General features: G+C 35.4%; 1 protein-coding gene across 13 annotated transcripts in view; it reads right to left on the reverse strand.

Moving 5' to 3' along the window:
- The window catches only part of LOC123239274 (sodium channel protein type 2 subunit alpha), a 106,623-nt gene extending 84,106 nt beyond the window's left edge, over positions 1-22,517 (reverse strand). For 7 of the 13 annotated variants that reach the window (XM_044666533.1, XM_044666536.1, XM_044666529.1 and 4 more), the window contains exons 1-7: positions 22,251-22,517; positions 20,802-20,920; positions 11,290-11,379; positions 8,071-8,199; positions 7,299-7,390; positions 6,126-6,398; positions 151-214 (exon numbers count right to left, since the gene is read on the reverse strand). In XM_044666533.1, coding sequence (XP_044522468.1) covers positions 151-214; positions 6,126-6,398; positions 7,299-7,390; positions 8,071-8,199; positions 11,290-11,379; positions 20,802-20,920; positions 22,251-22,517 — 1,034 coding nt within the window. Of the gene's footprint in view, positions 1-150; positions 215-6,125; positions 6,399-7,298; positions 7,391-7,486; positions 7,579-8,070; positions 8,200-11,289; positions 11,380-20,801; positions 20,921-22,250 lie in introns of all 13 variants that reach the window. The other 6 variants (XM_044666537.1, XM_044666530.1, XM_044666541.1 and 3 more) reach the window with 2 other exon arrangements.
- Positions 22,518-22,967: the final 450 nt, after the last annotated feature.

The following is a 22,967-nucleotide window of genomic DNA, read 5'->3' on the forward strand; positions in this document are numbered from 1 at the left end:
CTAGGCCTGGCTCTCAATCCACTGAGCTACTCAGCTGCCCCCAGGGAGTTTTAAATGAGAAGGAACTGGTGGCCTGGTGGATAGGCAGTAGGAGGTTATTCTAGATAGATGGCACAGAACAGCAAAACCTAATAGGAAAGAATTTCTTACCCTGCATCAGAGCTGTTACCACAAAGCAATGCATCATTTTGCCCTTCCAAAATGTAAAAATGACCTATTTTAAAGAATAAGAAATAAAAAACTGTAAAACTTGAAAGTACTTAAGCCAATGTATTCATTTGCTCAACATCAGAAATTTTTTTCTATTTTCATAAGAATGGAGGAAAACTGAAAAGGAACATGATGCTGGGGAAAATGGCCACTTTTATTAAAGATCAAATTTATACAGAATCACCAATGTCAGAATATTGCATCTGCTAACCAATCAAACTTCTGAAGATCAGTGTTAAAACAATTCTTACCACATCAAATAGATATTTGTTGCTAAACTTAAAACAAAACTATTACTAAAAACAACTGTGTCAAGATAAAAAAAAACCCAAAATAGGACAGGACTACTAATTCAAGGCCCTTTTCTTGGCTCTAAAAGTGGGAGGGGAAGACTTGGTGCTATTAAAATCCACTTATGCAACAAAAAGATTACTTCATTTTTTTAAAAGCTGGTTGAATAGATTTGAACATGCCACTTCCCTCATTCCCCCATCTCCCTACCACATTTTAGCCTGGTTTCCTATGGGCAGTGGGTGGTTGTTAGGTTTTTATTTAGATTGTTTTCACTATTTAGACATTTCTTTGTCTTCTAATGAAATTACAAGTAGAAAATGGATCCTTTTCAATTTGAAATGATAAAAATGCTTGTTTCTGGATATACACTTCCAGAGTGCATTTTCTTTTTAGGGCATATGAATAGGAAAACCATGGGTCAAAGCAATAAAATTCTTTCCCTTTTTCTGTTTACCTCCTCTCTCCCTGGGCAAATGAATTGTGACAGAACTAAGGTTAAATAACATTTGCAGTATTTAAAGTCTATTCAAAGCAGGTGGTTTATAAAAAAGGCTTATTTTGGGCCTTGAAGTCTGCAGGCAAATCCCACTGTTACTAAAACGGATTCCATTTCTCCCAGTATAACCTTTACAAATCTTTCTAAGTCCTGAAACAGTAGTGAGGCTGTGAGAGTGATATGACTTCATGAGTTTCCAACGATACGGTTGTAGAAACATATTATATGAATAACACCCTGGATTAAGTGAATAAGACCAAAAGCAACTATTATTAGAAGCTAACATTTCATAGAAATAGGCTGGAAAAACAGAAAAACTTAAGAGAAAAAATTTAAAAGGCTTAAGTTTCTTACTGAGGGATCCTATTTGGTAAGTGATGGAGATGACATCTGTGATGACAAGGAAGAATTATAATGGATATATGATAAATTTACAGGAATTTCCATTACAAAAAACCTCTACTACGTTAAAAGATTATCTACCATGCAGGAGCTAAGACCATGATTGGGTATGAGCCAAAGAAATAATTTTGACAGATAGATGCAGTAAAATAAAACCAGATAAATGTATCACAATGGCAGGAAATTGGTTTTAAAGTGAAATTTATTCACATTTATACCATTCTTTCTTGTGACAGTGTGTGCCTAATAAGAAAGTCTTCCACTTAATCTCTTCCCACACCTTCTGATAACTCTTTTACTCATACACACTCATGAAGGATAAAATATGAAGAATAATAGAGAATGAGGCCAGTTGTTCGAAACTGTGTCAGGAATCCGTTAAAGATTGAATTTGGAGTTCTCAGTCTTATAAGAAGTACAGAAATTTGAATTTTACTACCATAACAATGGTACCTCAATCTTTAGATACCAATGTTAATGGAAAAAATCATCTTGATGACATATACATATCACTATTTAATCAACCAACTACCTCTAAACTGATTTTTCTGCCATGTTAAAAAAATCGTCACAAGTTGCCTAACTTCTGAGTTTCAGTTTCATCTGTAATATGGATTAGATGATTTCCAATAACATTTAACTTCAGAATTTTATGACATCTAGAACTTAGATAAAATGTATAAGGCAGAGAGTATATTAAGTGAAAAAAACACAGACTGGATTCAGAGGATCTAGATTCAAATACTTTTTCTAATGCTTATTAACTGTGTGACCTTCAGTGAGTTAATAACATCTTAGACCTAAACTTCCTCATCTTTAAAATGACTGGATGGAAAACACCTATAAACTTGGTCAAGCCTTCTTTATCTTTAAAAAATACCCCGCTCTTAAATTCTATTATCCCCTCAAGTTATCATACTAAATCTCTCCTCTCTTTCTCAATGAAATTCCTAGAGGGTAATGTCTGTTTTTCTTCCTTCCACTTTCTCTTCTCTTACTCATGTCTCAACTCTTTACAATATGACTTCAAATCTCATCACTCATCTAAAGCTGCTTTGTCCAATGTCTCTAGTGACCTATTAATTGCTTAATCTGATGATCTTCCCAATCCATTTTCCCAATCCCCATTCCTCTCAATCTCTCTGTCAAATTCCATATCAACAAGCATTTATTAAATAACTTTCTATCTGCCTGGAGCTATAGCATGGCACAAAGAAAGACAAAACAAACATTCCCTGCTTTCAGTCTAAAGAGTAAGACAGCATGCAACCAACTATTTGTAAATGGGATATATGCAGTAAAAATTAGAGTTCATCACAAAGAGAAGACACTACTAATATTACGGACATTGTGGACTACCCTCTCTCTCCTTTCTGAGTTTTCACTCCCTGTTTTCCTTAGTTTTCCTCTTATTAGTCTAATTGTTCTACTTTAAATTATCATTCATATTTTGTCCCACTCAACTGTAGGTATACTCCAAAGTTCTGACCTGGGTCCTCGTCTTTTTTCCCTATATATTCTCTCTTGGTGACCTTGTTAGTTCCAGTGGATTTAATCATAGATAGATAAATGGATAAAAATGGATAAAATTACAAAGAATAATTCTTAACTCTATATATCCAGCCTTAATCTTTCTCTTTATCTCCAAACTCACATATCCAAATGTCCATTGGGAATTTCAAACTCAATACGTTATAGATATTCTGAACTCAACATGTCCAAAAGAGGTCATAATTCTTACCCCTAAACCCAACCTTTCCACATTTCCCTATTTCTTTTGAAGAGATCACCTTTCTTACAGTCGCCAAATCCACCCATATTCCTGACATCTTTCTTCCTAACCCAACCTATCAAATTAGTTGTCAAATATTATAGTTTTCATTTCTACAGCATCTCTTGCCAACACTCTATTCTTTCAACTCACACAGACAGCATCCTAGTTCATGTCCTCACTTGTCCATCACTTCTTACCTGAACTATCGCAATGGTCTTCTAATTGGTCTCTTTGCTTCAAGTCACTCTTGATTCTAATACATGTTACATCTAGCTGTTAATGTGATTTTCCTCAAGTGCAGGTATGATTATATCACTTTTATCCTCAAAAAACTTCAATGGTTCCCTATTATTGCTAGGATTAAATATGAACTTTATAGTTAAAATTTAAAGCCCTTCTCAACCTGACTCCAACCTACCATTTCAATTTTATTAAATATTACTTCATTTCAGTTCAGTCAAGCTGATCTTTTTACTGTTCCTCATCCACATAGCTTTCTATGCCTTTGCATTGACTATTATCCATGCCTGGAATAGACTCTTTCCTCAATTTCACTTTCAAAATCTCCAGTTTCCTTCAAATTCTATCTTCTCAAATTCTATCTTCTCCATGAAGCTTTTCCTGATCTTGTAGCTACTGCTTCCATCTCCTCTAATTGATACTTTATCAATTTTGCACACATTTATATATGTGCATGTTATCTCCCATGTAAGCTGTAAGCTCCAAGAAGTCAAAAGCCATTTAGTATCTAATTTTGTATCCCCAGCATTTGTGACTGACACATAGCCATTGCTTCATAGAAGTTTGTTGATTGATTAATTGAAAGGCAAACTACAGCCAGACTGAGAAGCCCTTTAAATGCTAAGATACAGAAGTTGTATTTTATTCAAGGAGAAGTAGGGAAATGACCAACATGCTTTAGGAAGAATATCTTTAAAACTATTTGGAGGATAGATTAGAGAGCAAAGGCTGAAGACCAATAAAGAGATTATGATACTAGAACAAGGTAGAGAACTGGAGTAATGACTGAGTAAAGAGAAGTGGGGCAGTTTGAGAGATGTAGTAAAATTTGGTAAATGAATGAATGTTGATGGCTGCTGAGGGGCAAATAGCATAGAGTTGAGAATGACTTCAAAGTTTCAAATTAAGAGAGAAACATGGTGATAACTTCAACAAATATAGCAAAAAAAAAAAAATATAGGAGAGAGATGAGGTAACAATGAGTTCCAATTTGGGCATGTTTAATTTGGATAGAAATGTCTATCAGGAAGCTAATATTGCTAGGCTGTAGCTTAGGAGAGAAACTCAGGATGCATTTATAATTTTAGCTTTATCTTCTGAGAGACTACAGAACCCACAGAAATTGATGATATTACCAAGAGAGAGGAAGAAGAGAATGGAAGACTAGAGAAAGCAAGAGAAAATCTTAAGAGATACTCACATGAGAGCGGGACATGAATAATGGCCCAATAAAGATGACTGAGGTCAGAGATATAGGAGGACCAAAAAAGAGTTGTATGAAAGCAAGAAGAGCATAGTTTATCAAGGAGAAGGGAGTGGTGGTGGCATCTAAGACTGCGGAAAGCAGAAAGTAGACTGAGAAATGGTCAGTAGATTTAGCAATGAGATCATTGACAATTCTGGACAGAACAGATTTAGTTGAAAGCCAGATACTTTGAGAGAACTGTGATTTCAACAAAATGGGCAATTCTTTCAACAATATACACAAACATCAATGCCTTCTAAGGGCATGCTTTTTTTATCCTATAAAAATCTTGCCCATATCTTCTCATAAATCCTGTATATGGATTTATACTCAACAAGTTGGGGACTTTCAGTAGATCTCTTGAAATTATGTGGATACATGTGAACTATCCATTTCTTATCTCTTGATTGCTTTCCTAGTCATATACTTCTTCAATGATACCTTTTACACTGCCTTTAGCATGCAACTGTGCTCACTGCATGTTGTCCTGAATACTGCAGAGCTCCCTAAGGGAACTTCAAAGTCATTCAAAATAGTTTGGCCTATCAATATTGGAAAATAACAAGTAGATGAAGAATGCCCTTTGTCTATGATAAGCAGTTTTGATGGCTGTAGAACTGACTCACAAATAAAACAAAAAATGAAATAAAAAATAAGTGAATGAATGAATATAACACACATACAAATATATGTCAACTCTATCAGTTTAATGCTTGAATAAGTTGGACAAACATTATGGATTTGTAATTAATTGAGTCCCGAATTATACAGGAGGGAGGTTATAAATTGGATTGTATTCACACTGCTGTATAGTTGTTTTAACAATCCCAAGCTGCTCCCTGAACAAAGACCCATCTTTTTTTTTAATTCTTTTTATTTTTTCAAGTTACATGTAGAAACAATTTTAAAACCTGTCTTTTCAATGCCATTTTTTGATGAAGTTGTAGTGTGGTAAATCATGGAAAAGAAGATTCTCTGAAGAATTGAAGTTGTGAGCTACTGAAAGGGTATTGTAGAATCTCATGGTGGACATAAATACATTGTAACATAAGGAATTACATAAAATATAAATATTATACCTATGGAAAGATAAAGAATGAGAATGGATAATATATCTTTATATTTTTTTTCATTTTTTAGACCAGATCTATGATTTTGTTATTATAAGGAACTCAAAAAGTGAGAAAACTCTCTCTACCAATACAGATTAAAAACTTGTTGGTCAAGTTACTTGACTAGAATACTAGAGATTGTATGTGTCAGAGTAGGGAACAAAACCCAGGTCTTCTTGTCTCCTAGGCTAGCCCTTGATCCATTACCCATGCTGCTTCTTTTTTTCCCATTAATTTTACCTAAGGTATTCAATCCTTTAGCTAATAGCACAACAGAAACAAGTTTCATATGGGTTTTGAAAATTTTCAAAAATAAATAACTTAGTAAATTTTAAAAACAGAATGTCTTACTTCTGTCCTCAATGTAGTCATCCCAGTTAAACATGCTCACTGTCTTATTGTAATAGGTACCATTTCCATCCCATGAGCTATTAAAGTAGGAAGTAATGTTTATTTCAAAGGTAGAGTTATCTGGGGGCCATTGCAAACATTTATTTCTCAGGTTGCCCATGAACAGCTGGAGCCCAATGAGTGCAAAAACACTCAGACAAAACACAGTCAGGATCATGACATCAGAAAGCTTCTTCACTGACTGGATCAGAGCCCCTACAATAGTCTTTAATCCTACGAAAAGAAAAAAACAAAAAGAGAGAAAAGGTCTTAATTATGCTATTCAAAAGCTTCTTCACCTAGCAAAATATCATGAGCTTGTCCTGCAAAATAAAGTTTCATGCATAATGCCAACTATATTAGTTCAATGTCTGTGACTGAGTAATGTTTCCATGAAAAGCCTGCTAGCTTGTGAAGATGAATGAATAGCTGAATTGTCTATGTTCACTGAGAAATTAGGGATGGAAATGGAAATTGCATATTTCTAAAACTTCTTCTTATAGCAAAACGTGATTTTGTTATTCATGCTTGTACATCAACCCTCTGTAAACAGTTTGCTTTTATTTGCAGATACCTCACTCCCAAAACTCTTAGCTGATTTTAGAGAAATTCTTGTGACTACAATAGTATGAAACATTAAAGTGATGAAAGTGAAATGAGATTACATTTTAATGTATACTACATGCCAGGTTTGGAGGAGGGAGACATCTGAAAATTGAGGCCCATGCAACACCCATGCTATTTTTCATCATTTCATTAAATCTACAATCATGATGGCATCTGAGCCCTAAGATCCTGCAGTAAATGGCCACATTTGCATCAGTACGAAAGCCTCATAGTTTGGTTTCTATGTAAAAAAGGAAAGCTTGATGTCATCAGATGCAAACCAAATAGGCTGTATATTGCAAATGCCTCATGCAAAGATGTGTTAAACTCAAAGGCTGATTTAGAAAAGAAAAGAAAGCTTATATTAAAAAAGCAAAGAATCGCATCAAGTTAAAATCTGATGTCTCGATTCCTGCTTTTTTTATATGTCCATGTAACAGGTAACAAGCAACACGGCTTATGCTGAAAAGCTGTGATATCAAATTCAATGCAACTAAAGTCAGCCTCGGTGTTTAACCTGGCTCTCACCTGGAATGACCGAAATTGTTTTCAATGCTCGGAGAACTCTGAATGTTCTCAACGCTGAGACATTGCCCAGGTCCACAAACTCTGTCACATATCTGTATAGGGGAGTTCACACACAAACACAATGACAGCACACAAGAAACGGCTGGAGATACAAGGGGCCTACCACCTTACGCCAGTCAACTTCTTACCTGGGATTACAGAAATAGTTTTCAAAGCTCTCAAGACTCTGAAAGTTCGAAGAGCTGAAACATTGCCTAGGTTTACAAATTCTGTTACATACCTGTAGAATTAAACCAGAGTTATTCAGAATTTTGGAAAAGTTTAGTTTGTGTCGGTCTTTTATTGAGACCTTTTCAATGTTTACCTTCAGATGATAATAGGTATTTCTGATTTTTAGGAAAAGAAAACAGTATTGTTGTCCATTGTAATTGTTTTTACTTTTAGGATGTTGGATTTGGCCATGTGGTAATTTTTAATCAAAATAGTCATTTTAATGAGATGAAAAGATCTAGGATATATTCCTTTTCATCTACCAGTTTAAGGTTTAAGTGAATGACAGAAAATGGTCAGTCTTGACTTCCTACTCTCTCTTTCCCTCTCTATATATTCTTATTTGGAAGGTGGAGGAGAAAATGAAATAATCTACCTTTTTTATTGGTAGTTAAGGAAAATGCTTACTCTGGTAAGGGGAGTAAGCCTAAAGGCAGTCTATGGTACTGGCAACCACCAATGGTTTACCCTCCCACTCTGAAAAATGGTAAAAAACACTTACGCAAAAGTAATGACAGTGAAATCAAGCCAGTTCCAAGGGTCCCGAAGAAATGTGAATCCTTCTAAACAGAAGCCCCTTGCAAGAATTTTTATAAGTGATTCAAAAGTATAAATTCCTGTGAATGTGTACCTGAAGGAAAATAGCCAAAAGAGGATTAAACATTGATAGGATAACATGGTAGAATATCTCTTACTGAAAGCTTCCATTCAATTTGGCAAACATTTATTGTTTACTCTGGCACTGGGTTTGATGCAAGAAATGTAAAAGGGGAAAAACAACCCAGTTTCTGGGCCCAAGGAAACAAGAGAGGGAAAAATAATAAGTGTGATAACAAGATACTGAAGAGTAAGAGCAAAAGAAGAGGCATGGGTTCATTGTAACAAGAAATTCAAGGAGGGAGAAAGGACTTTGAAGTGGGGAATTTTTATGGAAGTAGTAACTAAACTGGACCTTAAAGGAAGCCAAGGATTTCAATGGGTAGAGACACAGAGGAGTGAGTTCCAGAATGGAAATGGGCTGCATGAAAGCACAATGGTTGAAGAGAGGAGGTGAAGATACCAGAATAGTGAGGATCCTGGTCTGACTGGAGCACAGTGCATGTAAGGGAAGAGCAGTACATTTCGTATCTGCTATTTTACTTTGCACACTTTCAATTGCCCCTGTCAACCTCAAATTCCAGGAGAAAGCAGTAGGGAGGGAAAGGACTGTACATGGAGGCTGGGGACAGATAAAACCACCTGTCTACAGATGGACAACAGAAATGCTGGCTAAAGGCTGTCTGGATAGAATGGAGCAAAGGTCTTCTCTCCATGTGTCAGTTCTGCTTCCATTTGGAAGGTTCTTTATTTAAGGGTTTGTTGGCTTTTTTCATTTGTGGAAGGGAGTCCATAGAAGAAGTGGGGAGAGAGAGCACATATATCATCATTCACTTGTATCTATGGTTTCAGACATTCATGGTAGGTTTTGGAATGCATTTCTTGCAGATATGGGGCCTTATTCTTGTGGAAAATAATACCTGGGAAGCACAATTGGAACCAGATTATGAAGGACCTGAAATATCAGCTGAAGGCATTTGTGCTATCCTACAGGAAATATGTGTTTGAGCTGGTGCAGGACACATTCATTATGTGCCAAGAAGAGTAATGGGTGAAGGACGCCCTTTACAGGGGTGTGAAGGATGCATTAGAGAGGGTAGACACAAGAATCAGGGATACTAGTTAGGAGAGTCTTAAAAAGTCTAGATATGAGGCAATTGGTTAACAATGATGGAAAGGAGGCGACATATGGAGAGTTATAGAATTGTAGACTCAGCTTTGTGGGCATATATGAGTGCAGGATTAGCCTGCTTGGATATGATAGTGGACTGAGAGGTAGAGCCAAAGTTTACTATGGTTTTTGATCCCAAATGACTGGAGAGATGGTGATGGTATCAATAGAGACAGTTGAGAGAAGCAAGTTTTAGAGGGAACATTTTGAGCTTAGTTTTGAACATACTGAGTTTAAAGCCAGATATCCAAATGGAGGTTTTTATCAGGCACTTAGAAATGTGAGACTGGAACTCAAGGGAGGGATTAGGACTAGATATATAAATATTAGGATCATCTGCAAAAGTTGATAATTGAAGCCATGTGAATGCATTAGATTGACAAGTCTTAGAATGTAGAACGAAATGAGAAGAGAACTTAGATTAGAGGACTGGCGAATACCCTTATTTAGAAGGGAAGAAGATGAAACAGTAATAGAGAATAAAGAGTGATCGGACAAGTAGGAAGAGAATCAAGAGAAAGATCAAACAAAGTGCCAAAGAAAAGAAGAGAGAACATAAAAATAAAAGATTGGTTAGTAGTGTCAAATGCTGCAGAAAAGTCAAAGAAGAAGTTTAGGAAAGGGGTTCTTGCCCAAAGGAATTGAAAGAACAGTTTCAACAGTGGTGGGATCAGAAGCCAAAAGCCAGGCGGCTAAGAAATGAGAAGGCAGTATTCTAATGGAGATGAATATAGACTGATCTTAGCAGTGAAGAGGAGGCAAATGAGAACGTTGGATTAAATGATATCAAAGATATCTTCTTGCTCTAATAGATATGATACTATGTTGGCTTGGGTATAGCAAGTGGAGATTTTCTTAAGATAAGGGTTCCCTAAGGAAACTTTTAATGAAGGAAGACAGAGAAAGACTAAAGATAATAGAAAGGAGAAATCATTCAAGACCAGAGGGAAGGAGAAAAGGATGAAGATATGAAAGCTTTTGAATTATAGATCAGGAATAAGAGGTAAAAAATTAAGAAATGAATGTAAGTTTTCACACGGATCATCTGAATTTTTCTTTTTGAGTCATGGAGGAAGATTATATAATCAATGAATTCCAAAAGTTTCTTACTGAACTTGAAGCCAGTTAAATACTTAGTTAACTAATAATAACTTTTATTTGGACAAATGGATATTCATATAAACACAAAACAATGCACCATTCATGACTTCCAGAAGTCATGAAATTTTTTCTTCTTTTAGGAAAATACAAATCTATTTTGGGAATAAGAAGAAACAATATGGAAAAATATTTGGTGCTGTTTCAATGTAGAGTATGTATATTCCTTCTTATGCATCTTCAATGTCCTTATAAAGTCAATGAGGCTGTCATAGGATCAAAAACTTAAAGGTGGAAGGGAACTTGGAGATCATCTAAGAGATCAAGTGAACTTGTCCAAGGTAGCCAGGTGGTAAGGAGCAGATTTGAACCACACTCTTTCCACTGAACCTTGCAGTCTTTATGAACAAAGGGCCACAAGTGCCCAGGGATAAGGCTATGATTTACTTGACTTGCTGACAGCATGACAGAATTCCTTTCTTTTCTTTGCCCACTTCTGTATTCTTGTCACTGATCCACAGCAGGGTACAACCAAAAAAGTATTGGCTGTGGAGTCAGAACTCGGGGTTAATAATTGTGTCACCTTTCACAAGTGATTTAACTTCCCTAGGCCTAAGTTTCCTCACTGGTAAAATAAAGGAGCTACATTTAGATGGCCTCTGAAATCCCTTCCAGCTATTGAGCTATGACCCTATTAATTTAGCAATGCCTAAATAATGTCACAGTTTCAGTATCTCTCCCTGAAAGTAAAAGCAATAACACATTCTTATAGTAGTAGGATGATGAGGCCAAAAAGATGCCAAAAGCACATTTGGAAACATAAAAGATTATTGATATTAATATTTTTCTACTTACTCTACATTCTTTGTCCAGTCTGGAGGGTTACTCATGGTCATAAACACACAATTGGTCAGAATAGTACACATAATGAGCATGCTGAATAAAGTAAAGTGCAGTCAAGGAACACAGTGTACAGAAGAAAAGTTTATCATCATATACAACCATGTTAAAAACACTTCTTGACAATTCAAAGGTAAGACACCACTAATAATCATTGTACTATTTTTGCATTTTTCTCATTTCTCTGTGGCTGAGACTATATTCACAAGGGCTATTTTTAAATGTCACCATAGCAACCACTTTGAGGCCAATTCAGTTATTTTGACTATTTTGATAACCAATTGCCAAGCAATCAATTTACCAATAAATAGTCCACACATTTCAGTTATTTTAAAGGCAGGATCAGGTTGGCAAGTTTTCCCTGAGGCCCACCATGAAGTGATGATGCTTTTTATATTATGAAGTCTTTTTAGGACTTGGGAAACCAAACCATCCATATTTGGATGGAGTTCAAGGTAGACTAGCTCACACTGAATTTTGTATCATATGAAACATTTTAAAAAGAGAATTCCACTCTTGTTCTTTTTATATTTTGCATGTATAAAAACAGGACTTGGTATTAATTCACATGTAAAAATAAGGAAATCATAACTCAAAATTCAATAATAAGATGACAGATTTATTAACTTCCATATTAAATATAATGGGAAAAAATTCATCACTGTTGTAAAAATCAACAATCATTATCAATGAAAAAATAGACTAAATTATAAAAGGATTCAAGGCAGAAATAAATGAATTTTAATAATATAATTTATATTGTGAACATTTCTTTTATTTCTTTTTTACATACAATATTGTAATATTTTATTACACTATAGAAGGTCAACCAGACCTTAGGATTCTAGAGTTGAAATAGAAAAGGCCAAGTAGCAGAGCTAGGATTTGAACCTAGATCTTCTGACTTCAAATGGTTGAATATTATACATCAGGATCAAACAGGTTAAGTGAGTCTGGTAAGGAAATTGCCTTGTATAATGAGAGTGAACATTGAAGGGCTAACTTCAATCAATGCTATAATTAGTGTTTCATTTTTAATAGCATTCAAATTTATGAACTTTATTCAAATAGAGAGCTCAAATTCATTTAAATTAAAAAATGGACATAAATGACTAAGATGAAACAACCACATGATGGCACTACAACCTAAAAACAACATGGGAGACTTGATTTAACTGTAAAATTACAATAAAAGAATTAGGTAAAAATTAAAGTTTATGTGGTAATGTTTGTGAAATGTTAAGGTATTAGAAGATAAAAATCATACTATTAAAACCCATAACTTTGTAAAAATGACTAAATGCAATATACAATTATCTTTTATTTTAAAGTTCTTGTTTTGCATAATAGACTTCTCTACTAGCAGCAATGTAAGAATCCAGAGCAAGGCTGAGGGACTTATGAGAAAGAAAACTAGCCACATTCAGAGGAAGAACTGTGGGAGGAGAAACACAGAAGAAAAACAACTGCCTGGACACATGGGCTGATGGGGATATTATTGGGGACGTAGAAACTAAATGATAACTCTAGTCCAATTATCAATAATATGGAATTAGGTCTTAATCAATGATACATGTAGAACCCAGTGAAATTGTGTGTCAGCTAAGGGGGGTTAGGGGAGCTTGGGAGAGAGGGAAAGAACATGAAACATGTAACTATGGGAAAATATTCAAAATAAAAATTTTTTAAATGAAAAAAATGAATGAAAAAATCTATTATAATTAAAGAAATGCAAATTAAAACAACTCTAAGGTACTACCTCACACCTCATAGACTGGCCAATATGACTGTAAAGGAAAATGATAAATGTTGATGGGATGTAGCAAAATTGGGACACTAATACACTGTTGGTGAAGTTGCGAATAAGTCCAACCATTCCGTAGGGCAATTTGGAACTATGTGCAAAGGGCTTTAAATGACTGCCGGCCCTTTCATCCAGTCATACCACTGCTGGGTTTGTACCCCAAAGAAATAATAAGGAAAAAAAATTTGTACAAAAAATATTTATCACCATGCTCTTTCTGGTAGCAAAAAGTTGGAAAATGAGGGGTTGTCCCTTGACTGAGGAATGGCTGAACAAATTGTGGTATCTGATGGTGATGGAATACTGTTGTGCTAAAAGGAATGATGAACTGGAGGAATTCCATGTGAACTGGAAAGACCTCCAGGAATTGATGCAGAATGAAAGGAATGGAACCAGGAGAACCTTATACACAGAGATTCATACATTGTGGCACAATCAAATGTAACAGACTTTTCCAGAGGAACTTAGGAGAAAAAACGCTATCCACAACCAGAGAAATAACTGGGAGTGAAAACACAAAAGAAAAACATAGGATTGATCACATGGTTCGATGGGGTTATGATTAGGGTTCTGATGATAAAAGATCACTCTATTGCAAGTATGGAAACATGGAAATAGGTTTGAACAATGATATATGTATAATGCAGTGGAATTGCTTATCAGCTCTGGGAAGAGGGAGGGAAAAGGGAGAATCATGAATCACGTAACCATGGAAAAATATTCTAAATAAATACATCTCCAACATAAAATAAATAAATAAACAAACAAATAAGTGAATAAATAAAGTTGTTCCTTTGTATATATATAGTCTGCATGCAATATATGGCACAGCAATATTCCTCATGAATACTGAGCATAAAATCTTGGAGTATATTTTTGGAAGGGAAAAGGGATATTGTGAAAAAGAAATTAAGATATCTTTATAAGATTTCTATCATGTGGGATGTTGCATAGTTTTATGAAACCTTTATCTTTCCTCTCCCCCCAAACCTAACTTTTTTGCCTCACAAAATGATAGACTTCTGCAAAGATATATACTATTCAACTTATTTCAAAACTAGAATCCTTTATTGGTGTGGGTATTTCCTTCATAGATGCAAATTTCAACTTCCTTATCATTTGTTAGAGAAACCTGCTCTGAACAAACAATTACTCACTTTGCAGAAAACCTCATGCTGTACCTCTCTGTAATTAGACTGGACCCTGGATAACAGATGTACAATTGTCTATCATTGGACCCATACTCAAAAACTTTCCAGTTAGCATTAAACTTCTATAATTCTTAAGGTACTAAGCACTTTGATCAAATTTCATGTCAAAGCAAAATGTGAATTTTAGTGATAATCCTACAATCTTTAACAAAAAAAAGAAATTCCTGATGTTTCTTAAAATTTTTTAGAACTAGTCAAAACACATTTATCAAAGGAAATGATGTTGTTGTATTACTAATATAATAAAAGAAATTACTTTTTAAAAATAGGTCTTAGCTCTGAGGTACCACCTCATACCTAAAAGATAAGCTAACATGAAAGAAAAGGAAAATTACAAATGTTGGCAAGAGTGTGGACAAATTGGGATACTAATGCATTGCTGGTAGAATTGTGAACTGGTCTAATCATTCTGGAAAACAATTTGGAAATAAATCCAAAGAGCTACAGAAGGGTGCATACCCTTTGACCCAGCAATACCACTATTGAGTCTGTATTTAAAGAGATAAAAGAGAAAGGAAAAGACCCTCTATGTACAAAAATATTTATAACAGCTCTTTTATTAGTAACAAAAATTACTGGTAACAAAAAATCAGAAATTGTGGGGATTCCTGTCAACTGAGGAATAGCTAATTCTCTTTTCAATCCATGGTTGCTTCTCTTCTTTTGAGAAGTAATATAGGTGTATAATGGATAGAAAACTGACCTCAAAGCCAGGAATGTTCAAACCTAGGTTCAAGTCTTGCCTCTGACACATGGCAAGTCATTTAATTCAGTGTTCTAGGCAACTCTCTGAGATTGTAATTTACAGGGAAGGTCATTTTTGTATTGACTTTATATTGAGTTCTCATTATCAATGAAATCAGAGGTCAAGTCCCTATCCCATAAGCACATAGGGATATAAAATTAAGTATATGAAGAATAAACCCCCAACAAAAATATTTAGGGCCTCTTTATTAATATTTACCCACTTATTTGTTAACAGAGCTAAGTCTATATTTGTGTGACATGGAAGTAAAGGTCCCCTGTGCAATAAACTCCAGTGACTCCCTCTTACTTTTGGATCAAATTTTAACTCTTCTATTTTTTATTAGAAACTTTTCAAAACCTATTATTCCAGGCTTAGGGTATTCATTCCTTCTCACAGTCAAACTGGCACTCTCACTGTTTCTCAAACACAACATCTGACCTCTCACCTCTATCCAGTTGCACAGAGATGTCCCTATGTCTGTCCTGATGCTCATCTCTCCTTTTCAAATTTCTACTTTCCTCCAAAGTTCAGTTTGAATGTCAGCTATGTCCTACTTGAACCTTTTCTTGATTCTCTCTAGGGTCCTCCTTCCCTCTCCCAATTACTCTGTATTAATTTTGTACATGTTTTATGTATGTGCACATTGTCTACCCTGATGAAATGCTCTTTGAAAGCAGAGATTTATTATTTCTGCCTCTGAATCTCCAGCACCTAATATAGTGCTTAGAACTCAGCAGATATTTAACAAATGTGTGTTTTTTAAAATTGAACAAAGTCCTTGTTGCACTTAGGCTAAAAAGGGTTTGATGATCTGCATAGTAACCTAGATAACGAAGTTTCTAGCATGTACAAAAACATGTAGGAACAACTGGGGAGAGGATTTTTGTGTTTTTGTTTTGGATTTTTTATTTCACTAATGTAGGTAAATTCTGGTAACGAAACTTTTATCAAAGCACATTTGTAGTTCTTCTGCAAGTTATGGTCTTAAAGAGCTGCCTACATCACCGAGATACACTTGCCCTCTGTTTTATGGCCAAACTGTGCCAGAGGAGAGACTTGAATGTATTGTTGACTCTGAGGTCATCTATCCATCCACAACACTAGAAAGAGTTACCAGTTCTGAAAAAGAACTTTAACTCAATAACATAAGGGCCTAAAATCTATATAACTAGAATTTACAAAGCTAATACAGTGGAATAAATAAATAATTGTTAAAATATAATGAATTCATATCCTTCAAACCACAAGTTACATTTTCTCCTCTGTTTCTTTGTCTTTGCAAAGTTTTGTTGTTGTTGTTGTTGTTTTGATTTGGAAGGTCCATGCATTTAATTTATTTCCCTTTAGATCAGTGATTCCCAAAGTGGGCACCACCGCCCGTTTCTCCAGCAATCTAGAGGAGCGGTGGTGGCCACAGGTGCATTTATCTTTCCTATTAATTGCTATTAAAATTTTTTTAAAAATTCATTTCCAGGGGGCTAAGTAACATTTTTCTGGAAAGGGGGCGGTGGCCAAAAAAGTTTGGGAACCACTGCTTTAGACCATTGAATAGGACATCAACAAGCATATAGTGTGAGCTTCCATGCCCACTGCCTGGTCATCATGCAGACCAATTAGGTCAACAGAGCATCATCATCCTTGCATTGTGGAACTAGATTTGGAAGGGACCAGCGACACCAACGTTCATCTGGTCCAATCTTTCTCACTTTGCTGAGCCAGTTACGTGAGCACAATGTATAAAGTACAGGGCCTGGAGTCAGGAAGACTTCAGTTCAAATCCAGGCTTAGATAGATAATCCTGGGAAAATAATTTCATCCTGTTTGCCCCACTTTATTCATCTGTAAAATGGGGATAAAAGAAGTACTTACTTTTCTGGGTTTCTGTGAAGATTAAATGAGATAAAGTACCAACATAGAATAAGTACTGTATAAATGTTAGTTCTAATTATTGTCTGTAAATTGAAGAGGCAAACATGAGACTGCAATTTTAAGTTTCTGACCACCAGTCCAGTGGTTAAAAACATTAACCAATCCCAGTTGTAATTACTTATAGCACTTACAGTTAGTTATGAGGCCATCCAGACCACTTTATTAGCAATATCATATTCTCTTTGTGGGATTTCCTTGAGCACTTTGCTTAAGTGATTTCCTTTTCAGAAGAGTTACACTAGACAAGTTAAACTTATTTAGGAAGATGCTTTCCTTCATTTTGGGGTAGGGTTGCAATTCTAATGTAGTGAGTGGGGGCAGGCTTCTTTTAAGCCTGGTTCATATAATCACAGAAACAAGACACTGATAACAGAGGTAAGAAAGTTTTCAGGTGTTAAACAAAGGCATGTCTATATTCTGTTATCCCTTTTTGAAGTTTTAAAAAGTTTCCTTCCCCAACTGAAAGGGGAACCTTCCCTTGGCCTTTTTTTTTAACCCTTACCTTCCGTCTTGGAGTCAATACTCTGTATTGGTTCCAAGGCAGAAGAGTGGTAAGGGCTAGGCAATGGGGGCCAAGTGACTTGCCCAGGGTCACACAGCTGGGAAGTGTCTGAGGCCAGATTTGAACCCAGGACCTCCTGTCTCTAGGCCTGGCTCTCAATCCTACCCCATCAGCCCCATCCTTGGCCTCTAAAAAGCCAACTGAAGAAGTTTTATGGAGTGTGACCCACAATGTCTCTCTCAAAGGGCAAACCTCACCCTACCCAACTGGTCCGAGCATCTTGGTAGGAGAAACTAAATCCAGAATGAAGAAGACACTTGGGGAGCGGAAAAGCTTCAAGGAAAATACTCTGGGGCAACAAAGAAGAGAGCCAGCTGTGGATTCAAGAGAGAATCATGCCAGCAGCTGAGAAGTCCATGCAGAAGAGATGCTGGGCTCAGGGGAAGGAGTGTGAGGAGACCAAGAGAAGAGAAGGGCATCAGGGCTCTGCAGGAACCTGCGCTCCCTACCGGTGTGCCTCATTACCAGCATACGCTAAGTTTGGACCCACTCTTCCCCCTGATGTTTTATGTATTTATAGGATGACATGCCTTAAAATTGTTTGGGGGGCATTTTACAGCAACTGTTCTTACTATGTCATCTTGGGAAATGATTTTCTTTTGAGCTGTGTCTATTAGGTGACAATTAAGGGAAGGTAGGTAAGAGCTAATGAGCTATAGTTTTAAGAGAGCAGACCCACCTTTAAAACAACAGAGAAATACCATTCTCCAAGCAACACACAAGCTTAGCTCGAAGCAGGTGGCTTCTAGGGGTAGGGTTGGGAGCGCTTAAATATTTTTTTAGCTGAAAAATATTTGAATTGCAAAGGATGTTTGGGTAGCTGTCTTATCTGAAGGACAAGTATACAAAATGAAGGGAAGTATGAAGGTTATAGTAAGCTAATCAAGTCTGAAAATTTGGACTAATGAAGCACATTTAAACATTTAATATATATTACTAGAAATAAGAATCTCATTAGTAAGCAAAATACCTGATATTTGCATAGTACTTTCCAATTTACAAAGTGCTTATATAGCATCATTTAATCCTCATGATCATAATTGAAAAAGGTAAGACAAAGAGCATAAATAACTTGAAGCTCAGACAATATAAATGACCTACCCAAAGCCTTATGGTCAATAAATCATAGTATTTTTATCTAAGAGAATTTCTTCTACAATTGGTCCTATCCCCTCATTTTACAGATGTGGAAACTAGTCATGCTGTGGGAAATAGAACCTATATTCCCTTACTCTTATTTTAGGGTTCATTTTTCTACTCCATAACTCTATGGAAATGACAGATTTGGTTTGAACTACAGAGGTAAGGATGAATCTAGGAGAGGAATGGAAATGACTGTCAAGTTAGAATGTTGGAAATCTGTTCCATAGTCCTGACTTTATCACCAAATAAACAAATATATGTAGAAAGGGAGGACTAGAGAGGGTCATAGAACATCAAAATTATACTGCCTTGTAAAAAATACCTATCACAGTAAATATAACCACAATTTATCTATTTTCAAGGTTCAAGGGAAAAAGCTATTTTTATGTTCCAAGAGCTCCTAATGAAGACAGCAGCCATCCATTAAATAAATAATGTGAGAAGCAGAAATATTAGCACAAGTACACTCTACTAATTTGTTGAAGGTTAATGGTCATTGGCTGGTTCATGGACTAATGCCAAGTCTTACTAAAAGGTTGCATGGTGGATAGAATATTGGACCTTGAGTCAGGAAGTCTGAAGTTCTAATCTGCCTTGGATACTAGGTGAGTGACCCTGAGTAGGTCACTTAAGCGCTTTCTGCCTTGGTTCCCTTAAATATAAAATGGGAATAACGATAGCACTTACCTCACAAGGTACAGTAAAGATCAAATAACACAATATTTATAAAGCCTTCAGCACAGTGCCTAGCATAGCATAATTTACCAAATACTTTTTCTCTTCTCTTCCCTTTCCCCTTCTACAATGCATCACTCAGTTAGAATGATCTTATCAGGAAACAAAAATATTATCAAGCACTGAGAGACACATTATGATATCGCTAGATCCAACTAGTTCCCTCAGTTCTGATTCTTAAGGATGCTATCATTTTATGGAGGTTGAAACTGTATTGGCTCATAGATATCTGATATACCCTGGCTAGTCAAACCCTAATCTCTACTATTCAAACCTTCCCAGTTCTTCTCTCTATTAGCTTTCAAGGTCTGGATTAAAACCACAATCACTTCCTTGGCCTCTTTTGCCCTGAATTTCTAGACTTTTCACTAAATTTATGTGAATCCCATCCCAGTCTATACATATTTTGCCCAAAAAACCAACTGTCTCTTGCTCCTTTTGACCTGTTCAGATTGGGTTGAGGAAATATATAAAGTGAAAAAGCAATTGGGTTCAAGGAGAAACCCTTTCAAAGTAATTAGTCCCCAGAGGGATGGGCAGGACTGGCAAAGATGATAAAGTCTTAGCAAATTTGAAAGGCCAGAGTTTTCATGGAAAACATTATTTTCATAAATATTCAAAGGCTAATGCCTATAAACATACCTATCCAAAATGCATACATACATATGTATGTGTGTATACACCTTTTTCCATCCAGACACACACATACATAACCAATAGTTGAATTCCTGTGATTTTTTTCAAATGCTGAATTGAAAGGCAATGCTTTTTCACAATTAAATTGTGAATCTCATATTAGACTAGGGGCAACAAAATAAGCCAAGCAATAATATTTTATAATGAAAACAAATTTCTAAGAAATATTCAGTAATAATTTCCTGGCTTAGTTTTTATATAAACATACTAAGACATTCAAGTTATATCAGAAGATAAAAACCATGATATTAAAGTCATTTTTTCCTGTAAGAAAATCCATCAAAATAAATAATTTAAAACTACTCTGCATTATAAACATAAAATGATGTTATTTAAGGTAAAAAAGTATAATATGAAGAGAAATAAATGAAGAAGTGGCAGGAAAAACAGATTTTTTTAAAAGGTGAAAAACAGGAAGGAGGGCAAGGATGATAATTATGAATGATTTGGGAAAGAAGAAAAAAATAGAGAAAGAAAAGTAGTTCACTTACCTCTGATATCTTTACTGAATAAAAGGAGAGAGAAAAAACAAGAGATATAGGGTAGAGAAATACCAATCACATTGGTTTTGAAGTGAACTATACAGAAGGATAAAAACCAAATAGCAAAAATACTGAACAACCACTTGAAAAAGGATATGAATGTACCAAAATCTTAATAGCTATTTTTCTAATAGGGTTGAAAGGAGTTAAAATGTACAGGGCAGATGTGGCACTGAATCGGAAGATTGCCTTCCCTTTATTCAATACTATAAAAGTCTGGAAAAAAACACATATTAAATGAAATTTAGAACATACAATAATAGGATTTAAAACACAGTCTGCTTTACTTTTTTCTCAACACTAATTAGTGTCCTTAATTAACCAGATCAAGTATTCAGAGGGAATGGAAAAAAGTTATCTAGAAATATCACATTTTAATATTTTGTATAATTCCAATATAGTAAAATAATGCACCAATTCCCCTCCAATAACATCATAAAACTAACATGCATATGTTACTTGTTTCCAAGGTGACACTATACACTTCTCCTTTACTTGGTAGGCACAATAAGGACAATGAGTATAAAGACTTAAATTGATTAAACTCAAAAAGTAACTGGGAGCAAAGAAAATGTAAGTTTTTTTATATACTTTAAAAGAAAAATTATCAATTTCATTTATCATATCAGTAAGCACTAAGATGTGGTTTCAATTATATCTTCATTGAAACCAACATCTCTTCCCTTCCCTTAGCATTCCCCAAATATGTTCCTTTTTACCTCCAAATTCTACCCTAGCACTTTCCCCTCATTGTTCAAATGCTTTGTTATATTTTTTTCTTTAGAGATTAATTAGAGAGGAGGAACAAATGATTTTTCTGAAGGATTAAATTTGCTGACCATAAAGGTATTTGTGGTAGAGATACCACTTGTAGCAAAATGTTTTGATAGTTACTGAGCAGTATCATGGAATTCTCCTGATTTTGTAGGGAGTTAAATATACACAGTGTTTCCTTTACAGGCAATAATATAATCTTTTCCTCCTACTGTCTCTGGGTTTCCTAAATACTTGATATAGTATTAGTCCCACTCAGTATAGAAAACAATTATTTGCTGAAAATTTGCTTCTCCCTTTCCAGGTCACTATTCATTTCAAGCCAGTGGTATGCTGCTAAAAGTTTTTAACAAATGGCTCTCTGAACTTTTTTAAAAGAATAAACACAAAACATACTTTAAATTTAAAATACTTCTCCACCATTTTCTTTAGACTAGATAATCAACTGAACAATAAATCATGTTCTGACCTTTAGCATTCACCATTTTCTAAGGTATAAGTACTCCAACTGGAAATTTAATAATTGACTCGAGCCTGTACAAGCTGGTTCCAGCATACTTTGGTTCTAGGTCTGTTCCAGTGGATTCAACTCCATTCTTCCAAATTACTCCAGAGATAATAGATTTAGTTCATGATTGAGCTCACCTGGCATCCTCATGATGTTTTATATAGGTCATGATATGGTTCTGGGGTCATCCCGATGGGACTAACTGGGAGCTATCTTGCAACTTCACTGAGTTTAATAATAAAGAAAATTGTATTAAGGACTCACTTTTTTATTGATATAGTATGGATCCAGGTCCTCCAAGGGCTCTGACACCATTCCGGGTGGAATGTCTCCATAAATAAATGGGAGGGATTTTCCTGCTTCCAAATCACTATTTGCTTTGGGGCCATTTTCATCATCCTCATCCTTTCGTCCTTGTTTGGGTTTTGTAGCTTTTTCTTCTGCAATGCGTTGCTCAATAGCAGCAAGGGATTCCCTGGTGAAGTAGCGAAAGCTGTCAGGTCCTGGTGGTACCAGCACTGATTGTGCCATCTTTTCATCCTGTACCTTTTAATTACCGTTTAGCTTCTTGCATAAGAAAGTGCTATGGAAACATGAGAGGACAAAAAAGCAATGAGTATTAAGATAAAGAAAAAATACTAAGATGTTAGTAACTTAGAGACACCTTCATATGAGGAGCAGAGGCAAAATATGCAAATCAAGACAGATTGCTATTTCAATATCTACACATAAACATAAAAAATGAAAGTAATATCTAGCATTCAGGGAATGGCAATTTATAGGTTTTCTTTTTCCTCCACAGGTAAGTCTTCTTCATTATATGATATTTTGTGGTAGGTGTCTATGAGGTAACCTAAACTCCCACATGCAAAATGTTTTAAGTAACTTCTACTAGAAAAAAATTATAATCTAGAGCTCTAAAATGGATGTTTGATGGTTTCTGCTTGCTGTTCTACTTGTGTGAGTATTTTTGGCAGCCAT

The sequence above is a fragment of the Gracilinanus agilis genome, chromosome 3 (assembly GCF_016433145.1).
Source record: "Gracilinanus agilis isolate LMUSP501 chromosome 3, AgileGrace, whole genome shotgun sequence".
Taxonomy (NCBI): domain Eukaryota; kingdom Metazoa; phylum Chordata; class Mammalia; order Didelphimorphia; family Didelphidae; genus Gracilinanus; species Gracilinanus agilis.